The sequence below is a fragment of the Phyllostomus discolor genome, chromosome 4 (assembly GCF_004126475.2).
Source record: "Phyllostomus discolor isolate MPI-MPIP mPhyDis1 chromosome 4, mPhyDis1.pri.v3, whole genome shotgun sequence".
Classification (NCBI taxonomy): Eukaryota; Metazoa; Chordata; class Mammalia; order Chiroptera; family Phyllostomidae; genus Phyllostomus; species Phyllostomus discolor.
This window is the reverse complement of record NC_040906.2, coordinates 128,092,972-128,104,763: the sequence shown is the minus strand read 5'-3', so window position 1 is coordinate 128,104,763 and position 11,792 is coordinate 128,092,972. Positions and strand designations below refer to the sequence as shown.

The 11,792-nt window shown below is 36.5% G+C and overlaps 1 protein-coding gene across 5 annotated transcripts in view; it reads right to left on the bottom strand.

The window, feature by feature from the left end:
* Positions 1–11,792, bottom strand: part of ZNF451 (zinc finger protein 451) — a 91,501-nt gene that overhangs the window by 8,938 nt on the left and 70,771 nt on the right. For 2 of the 5 annotated variants that reach the window (XM_036024292.1, XM_036024293.1), the window contains exon 14: positions 2,655–3,368. The exons of 2 other annotated variants lie outside the window; for them this stretch is intronic. In XM_036024292.1, the coding sequence (XP_035880185.1) occupies positions 3,322–3,368 (47 nt within the window). In that variant the 3' untranslated portion in view covers positions 2,655–3,321. Of the gene's footprint in view, positions 1–1,512; positions 3,369–11,792 lie in introns of those variants that run through there. One more of the 5 variants, XM_028510261.2, reaches the window with a different exon arrangement.

Sequence of the window (11,792 nt, the reverse complement as noted above, 5' to 3'; positions counted from 1 at the left end):
ATGTAGGAAGCAAGGTGAACTGACTTCAACACATTCTAATGAAAGGGGGTTTTAATGACTTTTCCCTACTTAAAAAAAAAATCATTCTCGTTGGAATTTGAGTGAAATGATTAGCTTAATTAAAGCCATTTCACACCTAGTTCATGTAAATCTGTCAAGAGTGAAAAGATGCAGTAAGTCACTAGGTCAGTTACTATAAAGGCTGGTAAAGTGGAATAGGGCTGGGAATTCAAAGATTTATCTACCTAAAACTTGTGATTTGCTCCCATCTCATTATAGCTACATGCTTTATATTGCAAGGATGAGAATGTACAGGACACAGAAAATGATAGGTAATGACAGCTTAAAGCTGAATCACAACCTGTAATCTGAGATCAAAGCCATTTAAATACTTGAACAGAAATGAGGCCCTTACTCCCTCAGACCTCAATCCAAAACTAATGAACTTTTGGCAGAGGGGATTACTTGACATCATTAAATGTATTTTGTCATGCCATAATACAAACTTGGAATTCGAAGATATTCTGTGACTGGTTTAAAAGTATATTAAGTAATTTTAGAATCATCCTAGATGCTCTACTTTCAGAATATATCCCAATCAGTCTCCCCAGTCTCACTGCCACCACCAATTCTCACCTGGATGATACTGGAGTACCCTCCTCTCTGGTCTTCCTGCTTCTCCTCTGGCCTCTCATCTATGCTGTCACTGCAATACCTTCAGTAATCTTTCTACAATAAATAAGGCAGATCACAACTTATTCTCAGAAACCTTCAATGGCTCCTCATTTGAGTAAAAGCCAAGGTCCTTAGAAAGGCCTCAGGGACTTCATCTATTACTCTCCTTCCTCCTGATAGCCTTCTTGCTTTTCCTGGATGTATCAAGTTGACTTCCAGACCTTTCACCCTTTATGTGGCACTCTTTTCCCCATACTATTTGCATGGCTCACTCCATCAACTTCTTCAGGTTTTTTGCTCAAGTTCGTCTTACCAGGATTCTTTCAGACCACCCCATTAAGAAAGACAATGCCCCCACCCACCCTATCTTTCCCTTCCTCATATTCCTTCATTACACTTGAATCACCATTGGATACACTTGCTTATTATATCTTAACACTATCTGACCTCTCCTACAATGTGTGCTCCACAGAGTGTGCTTTGCTTGGATCACTGGTATATACCTCAAGTGCTTAGAACCATTGCTGGCACACGGAAAATATTCAATACATATTTTGTGAGTAAAGGAATAAATGAATGATAAAACAAAAAGATGAGCATCTTTATCAATGTTAGAAACATTTACTTTGGTAATTGAGTAATCCATATAACTTTCTGTAACATTATCCACTGATTACACCTCCTCCTTGTATCTAAATAAATTTCAAATTGTAAAATAATTTTTAAATTATTTTAATCACTTAACAAGTAGAAATACAATCAGTATTATAATTTTCTGTAATGTTACCCATTGATTATATTTCCCCCTTATATCTAAATAAAATTCAAATTATAAAGTAATTTTTTAATGATTTTAATTGCTTAACAAGTAGAAATACAAACATTAAACAACTCAATTGCTTTTTAAGGGTTGTGATGAAAAGCTTCAGTTACTTTCTACCATATACACTCCAAAAATTTTTTTAAAAATCTTCACTTGAGGATATGTTCATTGATTTTAGAAAGAGAGAGACAAAGAGAAATATCGATGTGAGAAAGACATTGGTCAGTTGCCTCCTATATGAGCCCTGACTGGGGACTGAACTTGCAACTCAGGCCTGTGATGCAACCAGGAATTGAACCCACAGCCTTTTGGTATACAGGACACTGCTCCAACTGAGCCACCTGGCCAGGGCTAAAAGCTTCTTAACAGAACACCAAGGTACATCGCACGTGTGCAGCACCTCTGGTACAGAGGTGTAGTTTCCTCTTCTCCTTATCTGTTTAACCACACTCCTTTCTGGAATGTTCTCTATGTGCTCACCATTGCGCAAGCTCCCGGAGATGTCTGTAAGGTCTGGCTCAGTGACTACCACCTAAGACCTTGACCACTTTAACATACAAATCAAAAGTACAATGTGGTCATTTTGGGAAAATGACTGGTAAGCTCTCAAGCTATAATGTCTAGTTAAAAAAATGCAAGCAGGTAGAATAGAACTGACATCTTAAGAAATAAAAAACACACATTGATTTCCAATGTGGACTGAATGAACTATACTAATAAAAAAAATACAGCAATGCTATTTCACACTAAAATATGTAATTGCACAGGAAAAAAAGAACCAAAATTCTAGCCATAATTCTTTTCTTTAAAAAATTTATAGAAAATTTGCAGTTCAGTAAGCAATTACTACTCAGAAATTTGGGACATGACATTTCTGGTCAAATACCATGAAGCATATACATACACAAAGATAGGATGACCAGTCCTTCTTAGTCTAATTATGCAGTATTTTTAATGATTCACAATGGGGTCTCAATATTTAAAAATGAACCATGTATACCAAATGTAGGGAAATGAAAAAAATTTAAAGATTATCTAAAATTAAGGTACTTTCATATGAAATAAAAATTTTAAAGGGTTAAGGAAGGTTATTCCTGAGTAGACCTTGAACATTATTTTTTAAGATTATGTTCACACAAATATATAAAAAGGAATATTATTAAAAGTAAGTTTAATGCTATGCAAATATTTTGACACCATTCCCTTTAAACAGTAGGTAATACAAGTCACATAAAAGTCTAAGCGGATAAAAGGAATTCAAAAGGTTTCTTTTTAATTATTTCAAAGAAATTAGGGTGTTTTTATTCCTGAACTGTGCAGCTCTAATTAAAGCAAAACTACATATCTTTGTGAAACCGACAAGGAACAGTGCTGGTAAAATTTTTATCTGTTTCCATTTCCCTCTTCTAATAATCATAAGTGAAGATCTTGAAAGTTATTATATACATATATTAGTGTACATGAGAAGTAGAATTTACAGAAAAACTAATCTATCACAGCTTTATTTATATTCATTTTCACTCCTAAAAAATATAAACTAGAATCATCTGTACAGTACAAATAAAGAAATAATGCTATTTGGGAAACATATAAACAATAGTCAAGAGCTTTTCTATTTTTTTAATTCTTTTAACCTAAATATATGAATTCCAAGTAAACTAGGGAACTGTTAATATAAAATTTTGAACATGAGAAAGCATAAAAGCAGGTTTTCAAATACATCTGTACTAGTAGACTGCTGGCTTCCTTTAGAAAACAAATTCAAGAATTCATTATCCTGAATATCTTCAAGGCTACTTGATGCTGTGTGGTAATATACTTAATTACATTTCCTCAAGGCTTCTTCTAATAGCTTCTTCTAATTCCACATCTGCATTAAAAAAACAGAGAATTTTAATATTTAGGGCAGAAAACTATTAAACATGTGTTTTATATAGGTCCCATTCTCAACTATATCTGTCTTTTCTTTTTTAAATTTTTAAAGGATTTTATGTATTTATTTTTAGAGGGGAGGGAAGAGAGGGAGAAAGAGAAGGAAACATCAGTGCAAGAGAGAATCATTAATCGGTTGCCTCTCATGGGAGCCCTGACCTGGGACTGAACCTGCAACCCAGGCATGTGCTCTGACTGGGAATTGAACCGACCACCTTTCACTTTGTAGGGCAACACCCAACCAAGTAAGCTACAACAGTCAGGGCTACACCTGTCTTTTCAAAAAGTAAACAAATAAAAATGGAGAAACTTGGGAGTCTCTCCATAAATTTTGAACATTTCAAAATATGAGAATCTGGGTATAACCTCAAACTGCGTTATAACATATGTGAACTTAATGTGCTAAGGAACTTGAAAGTTATTTCCACTTAGGAATGTAAAAGGTCAACAAACTTCTAGAATACTGATAGGTAATCACTAAATTTAATATTAAAATACCTATACACTTAACTCCAAGAAGAGCTGAGGTAATACAAATAAGACAAAATAGAAGTGGGCAAAAACATAAAATGGTAAAATATCACAGGCTATTAAAATTTTACTTTTAAGCTTTCTAGCATCTAAGGCAGAGAGCGAAACTCATGGCTATATATGTCTTGTCAGAAGCCTATATTACATACACATACGCACTCATTTAACAAATACTTATTAAATGCCCACTGTACCCCAGGCACAGAAATACAATAGCGAACAAGAGACATTCTTGGGTTCAGAGGTCTCTCCATTTCCTCCCTCAGAACAAAGCGGGAGCCTAGTAGGGTGGAATTAAGTGTCAATTTCTTGGCCTATACTAGCTTCTCATCCCAGATTTATCTCATCTCATCAAACCTACAGTCTCTCAAAGTCTGCTTGGTTCATAGGACTGGTGATTTTTCAAGAATGCAGCCACACCTTCCTGAGCTGTCTGTCATTTAAAATACAAGGTGGTATATACTGTGTGTTCATTTAAACTGAGATTCTAGGTCAGTGAGTTGCCCTCAGGTGAATTCAGAGGGATGAAGAAGTATAAAGAAAAGCCAAGATGCTCTTAGCAAAGAAGAATTAAAATGACAAGATAAATATAAAGATATGAAAACTCATTATGAAGTTACAGTAATGAAGAGAGAGGCACTAGTGCACAACTAGATGAATACACCAAAGAACAGCACGGACATCTCAGAAACAGTTCCCACGCATACATGGAAACTTGAATTATGACAAAGGTGGCACAGCAGAATGGTGGGAAAAGATGGTCTTTTTTAATTTAATAAGTGGTGGTAGGTCAAAAAACATGAGGAAAATAATGGTAATTTGGAATGTATTAAAATTATGTTTATTCATTAACACACCATTAAATGAGGAAAAAGGCAAACCACAGAATGGGAGAAAGTGTATATACAACACATGGAATTTAAACCCAGAAATAAGTGAAAGCTTTTAAACCAGGAAAATCAATAAAATGATAATCTCAAAGAAAACTGTCAAAAACTTTGAAGACACTGACAAAACACTGTCAAAATGGTCATTAAATATTATGCATCAGAAAAAAATGTAAATTAAAACCACAAAGAAATACCAGTACATACCCATCACTACCTAAATTAAAAGACTAAACAATTTCAAAGATTAGTGAAGATATGGATCAACAGAAACTCATATACATTACTGTAATGAATGAAATTAGAACTACTTGAGACAAACAATTTAGCATTATATACTAGAATTGAACATAAGCAACTTCTAGGTATATAATCCCAGAAATGTGGACATATGTGCACCAAGAGGCATGTAAGAGATGCTTATAAAAGTATTATTTATAAAATCCAAAAATACAAACCAAATGATTATAAACAATAACTGAATTGTGATATATACATAGAATAGATTATACAGATTTTGGAAATGAAGAAATCAAAATTCTATGCCAATATCTTCATGAATATGTAAGACAATATTGAAAGTATCCAAACACAAATTAATTTAGACCATGCCTACTTAATAGACCGTTAGGCCCCAAGATACCCCCAACCCCAGAGATACTCAAGCTGTTGGAAGTAGCAGGAAAGGGTTTTGCAAAGTTATATTTTCAAAGACTTAATGATGAATGGATAGGAAATCTCAACAGAGAAACAAAAAGTATACAAAAAACTCAACTAAATTCTAGAACTGAGAAATACAATATTTAAAATGGAAAATTCACTGGGTGAGTTTAACATTGGAGGCAGCAGAAGAAAGCATCAATAAATTTGAAGGTTGATATTTTGCAAAATGAAGAAGAGAGAGAAAAAAGATTAGAGGAAAATGAACAAATGTGTATTTAAGCTGCTTAACACATGTGCCATTGGAATTCTGAAAGAAAAGGAGACAGAAAGTGAGGCAAATATTAAGAAATAATGAGGACTGCTGGTCAAGATGGTGGCATAGGTAAATACAGCTCACCTCCTCACACAACCACATCAAAATTACAATTACAATATAGAAAACCATCACTCAGAACCACCAGAAATCGAGTTGAATGGAAGTCTGACAACTATGGAATTAAAGAAACCACATCCATGCAGACTGGAAGGAGAAGCAGAGACATGGGAACAGGCTGCTCCCACATCCATGTGTGATGGATACAAATTTGGAAGGGTTACCTTAGAAGTGAGGAGCCTCAGCCCCACACCAGGTCCCCCAGACCAGGGTTCCAGTGCCAGGAAGATAAGTCCCCACAATTTGTAGCCATGAAAATCAGCAGGGATTTTCTGATGAAGAAACTGCTGGAGTACAAAGAAGTTTCTCTTAACCCACACGTGGACTTAGACTCACTCCCTCTGAGCTCCAGCACCAGGGTAGGAACTAGAAAGGCACCAGTGGCATACAGAGAGTTATTGAAATGTCTGGCCTCAAGGCAAGAGCTGGGGGGCAGCTTTCTCCCATACAGAAAGGCTGGCAGAGGCTATGGTGCCTTTTCTGAACCCTCCCCACCACAGAGCCCCAGAGCTGGCAGGCTGCTGCCATATTTGAGACTCTATCAACCTGGGTAACACTGTTTGCCCTACCCTGGAGATCCCCAGAGACTTGATCCCACCCAACTTCCACCGAACATGCTTTTCCATGTGAATGGCTGATCTTGGGTTCATGCTTCATAACTTCCTAAATCTTCTCAAACAAGCAACAGCCAGCCTGGGTGAGCCCTCAGCCTCTGTGCCTCTTGCTAAGTAGCCCCAGGACTGGCACTAGCAGCAAGCAGCCTAGATTCACATTTTGGTTTCGCCTGGGAATCTCCAAGCCCAGCACAAGTAGCAGCCATCTCAGTTTGCTTTACAGCTCAGGCAGGGTGCCCTGGGCAAGACACAGATGGGGGGTGACCTTAGCCTGCATCACCTGGGAACGACCAGAACCTGCACACCCAGTGGACAGCTTCAGACCTTGTCGCAGAACCACCACCCTGCTCCTGCACAGCTGATCCTCCACAGAGGGTGCAAGTTGGTGGTCCATGGTCACAGCCAATCCTTGTAGCTGACTGGCCTGGGTAAATCCCTCCCATTGATCTGCCAACAGCAATTAAGGCTCAACCACAAGAGGAGGGTGTACTCAACCCACACAAAGGGCATACCTCTAGTACTCAGCTTGGGTGATAGGGCAGGCTAAGCCACTGGACCCTACAGGACATTTACATTAGACCACATTACCAAGACAAAGCAGCTCTACCTAAAACATAGAAATAAAACAAGGAAGCTGCCAAATGAGGAGACAAACAAACATGGCCCAAAGAACAGATTAAAACTCTAGAAAAAGAGCTAAACAAAATGGAGATAATCAATGTATCAGATGTAGAATTCAAAACACTGGTTATAAGGATGCTCAAGGAACTCAGTGAGGACCTCAACAGCATAAAAAAGATCCAATCAGAAACAAAGGATACACTAATTGAAACAAAGAACAATTACAGGATAACAACAATAGAGTGGATGAAGCCAAGAATTAAATCAATGATTTGGAACATAAGGAAGAAAAAAACAACCAATTGGAACAAGAAGAAAAAAGAATGCAAAAAAACCCCAAGGATAGTGTAATCAGCCTCTGGGACAATCAAGAGTTACAACATTCACCTCATAGGGGGCCAGAAGGAAAGGAGAAAGAGCAAGAAATTGGAAGTTTACTTTAAAAAACAATGAAAGAAAACTTCCCTGATTTGGTGAAGGAAATAGACATGCAAGTCCAGAAAGCACAGAGAGTCCCAGACAAGATGGATGCAAAGAAATCCATATCAAGACACATCATAATTAATATGCTAAAGGTTAAATAATAAAGAGAGAATCTTAGAAGAATTGAGAGAAAAGCAGTTAGCTACCCACAGGGAAGTTCCCGTAAGACTGTAAGATGATTTCTCAAAAGTAACTTTGCAGGCTAGAAGGGACTGGCAAGAAATATTCAAAGTCATGAAAAGCAGGGGCCCACAGCCAAGATTGCTCTACCCAGCAGAGCTATCATTTAGAATTGAAGGGCAGATAAAGAGCTTCCCAGGCAAGACAAAACTAAAGGACTTCATCATCATCTAACCATTATTATATGAAATGTTAAAGGGACTTATTTTAGAAAAAGATAAAAATTATGCACAATAAAATGGCAATAAACACAAATCTTTCAACAACTGAACCTAAAAAATAAACTAAGCAAACATGAACAGAGACAGAATCATGGAAACAAAGAGTGTTTTGATGGTTGCCAGACAGGAAGGAGTTGTAACAGAATGGGTGAAGAGCTGATGGGGTTAAGAAGTACAAATAGGCAATACAGAGTAGCCATGGGGTTGTGAAGCACAGTATAGGAAATGGAGTAGCCAAAGAGCTTATATGACCCATGGACATGAACAGTGGTGGGGGGACTACCTGAGGGAGTGGGAGGTGCTGGATGGAGGGGGGCAGAAGTGAAAAAATTGGGACAACTGTAGTAGTATAATCAATAAAATATAATTTAAGGAAAAGAAATAATGACTGGAAATTTCTATATCTGGGGAAAACCTATAAACTTAGATATACAAGGAGCTAAGAAAACTCCAAGTAGGATAAATAGAAAGATCACTACACCTAGGGATACTACCAAAAAACTGCTAAAAAAGTCCCAGGACAAAGAGGAAATACCTAAAGCAGCTAAAGGAAAAAATGACACACTACGTATAGGGGAACAATAATGCAATTAGGGTGACTTATCATGACAAACAATGGAGGTCAGAAGATAATGCAATGAAATCTTTAAAGTGTTGAAGGGAAAAATATAAGTCAACCAGAACCTGAAGCCAGAGGAAATATCCTTCAAGATTAAAGAAAAAATAAAAATGTTTTCATACAAACAAAACCGACATATTCATTACTAGCAAAACTGAATTACATAAAATGAAAGGAAATTCTTTAGGCTGAAGTAAAATAAAATCAGTTGAAATATCTAATGTACTGAAGAGAAAGAAGGTCACTGGAAATTGTAACTATGTGAGTAAATATGAAAGACCATATATTTCTTCTTTTCTTCCTTTAAAATTTACAGCACTGATTAAAGTAAAAACAAACAAATGAAAAACAGAACATTTCCCTGCAAAGTTTATAATACATGTAGAGTACTACAATGAAAACTACAGCACAGAAATTTATGGGCAGAAGTTAAACAGACCTATAGTATTGGAACATTTTTACATTTTAGATAAAATACAGTATAGTAGCTGTCAGTATAATGTAAAAAGCAAAGAATGTAATCTTTGAAATATTTTTTTGTCCTTTTAATTGATTCTAGAGAGAGGGGAAGGGAAGGAGAAAGAGAGGGAGAGAAACAGCAATATGAGGGAGAAATGTCAATCGGTTGCCTCTTGCCTGTGCCCCAACTTGCGTGAGCCCTAATTGGAAACTGAACCAGTGATGATGCCCTACCATAAGCCACACTGGCCAGGACTGTATTGTAATCTTTAGAGCAAACAAATATTAATGCAAGGGATCCTAAAGAAATAAAAATATATAATAGTTATTATGAACAAGTTTACATTGGTACATTTGAGAAAGTAGGTAAAATGGGCTAATATCTAGAAAAACACAATTCTCCAAAACTGACACAAAATGAAACAAAATATGAATGTATATAAAAAATGATTTTATTCTCAAAATTCCTAGAAAGAGACTCCAGGCAAAGATAGTTGTACCAGTGAATTCTACAACACTTAAAGAAATAAAATCAGTCTTGGAACAGAAACACTGAAACACTTAAACACAACCACAGAAACACTGAAACACAAGCAAAAACCATTTGAAACAACTTTGTCAAAAGTCTGGAAAATACTGAAAGGTTCACAACCTTTCAGTGAATCAAATACTCAACCAGGAAAAAGACGATATGAAAACAGTAGGAAAGCCTTGAGGCATTCTTCCTTGCCCTTGCCCTGCCACCTCCCTGACTTGGCAGCAGTCTTTGACAGCAGCCCGTGTTCCTAGTTTGGGACCCTAGTCCTTGGTTCCAGATGGAGCACAGCAGAATATACTCACAAGTTACTGTGTTTGTGTTCTGATCTGTCTGGGGGCTACCTAAAGGACTGACACAAGGTGTTCATCTTTGTTTTGCCTCTCTGAGAACCCACTCAGGGCAGAAAAGCAGCAGGTATTGTGCAGCAACATTGAAAGGTTAACAAAAGCCTACAGCCTGGAGCAAAAGACTACAGTTAAGAGTGCCTAATACCTAGGAGGAAAAGCCATTAAGAAAATTTCTTCAAAAAATTAGGGCATTCAAAAGCATTAATGTGTAGTGTGGAATTTAGGAAGTCAAGTACATGCCCAAGATAGGATGCATGCTCAGAAAATACCTGAGAAGACTTGGAGCTTGCACCACAGAATGATCTGTATGCTCAGTGTAAGCCTGGCTAAATATCAAGAGGGCCCCAGCACAAAGCCAATCTGTAAACACTGAAGAAATTTTTTTTTTGTAGTTCCTGGTATAGGGAAATCTCTATCAAATTTTTTTTTTGTAGTTCCTGGTATAGGGAAATCTCTAACACAAGCTAAAGGAACAGAGGCTTTAGTGATGAGACATGATTAGGAATACTATTTTTGCAAAGAACAGTTGGGAAGAGTAACTAAACAAACAGACAATGGCAACAACCTTCATTGATCAAGAACAGCAAACTCAGTAAGAGATAAAATCTGACTTCCAGAAGTACTACATATAATATATGCATATCTAGTTTTCAACAACACACACACAAAGAATACAAAGGAGTGGGAAAGTATGGCCCATGTGAAGAGGAAAATAATAAACTGTCCCTAAGGACACCTAGACATTGGACTTACTAGACAAAGACTTTAGACCAACTATCTTAAATATGTTCTAAGCAGTAAGCCATGGGCAAAGGAAACCAGAAAAACAAAATATATACAAAATGAGAACATCAATATAGAGAGAAATTGTGAAAGACTACCAAATACAAATTTTGGAGCTAAAAAGTACAACTAAAATGAAAAAATCATTACAAGAATTTAACAAATTTAAGCAGGGAAAAAAAAGAATCAGCAAAGGTGAAGATAAGATAATTTATCTAGTTAGAAGAACAGAAAGAAAAATGAAGGAAAGCAAGCAGAGCCTAAGGGACCACTGAGGTGCCATAAAATGGATGAAGATACACATTATCAGGGTCTCAAACAGAGAAGGGGCAGAAAAAAATATATGAAAAAGTATTGTCCAGAAATGTCCCAAATTTGATGAAAGATATAAATCTATACATCCAAGAAGTTCAGCCAACTCCAAGCAGGAGAAAATCAGAGATCCATACTGAGACACATTACAGTCAAACAGTCAAAAAGCTAAAAACAACAGAAGCAGCAAGAGAGAAGTGTTTTCTCACAAATAAGACATCCTCAATAAGATTAATTGCTATTTCTTTCTCATCAAAAACCAGAGTCCAGAAGTCAGTGAGGTAACATTTAAAGTGCTGAAAGAAAAGAAAAATGTCTATATCCAGCAACACCAATCTTCAAGAATGAAGGAGAAATTAAGACGATCCCAGATTAACAAAATCTAAGGAAGTATGTTATTAGTAGACCTGCCCCAAAAGAAACACACAAGGGAACCCTTTAGGTTGAACCCTTCTAACAAAATATTAGGCAGTAACACCAAGCTATATGAAGAAATAAAGAACACTTATGGGAAGTATACCTTTGTTTTTCTTTTCTATGACTAAATGTATGTTTCTCTTACTCTCCTTTGTCTCTGCTTCATTTTATTCTCTTTGAAAGAGAGGTCATTATGGAAATAAGAATCCAGTAATAGGAGTTAGAATGCCTATTTACAAATCATGCCCCAATCA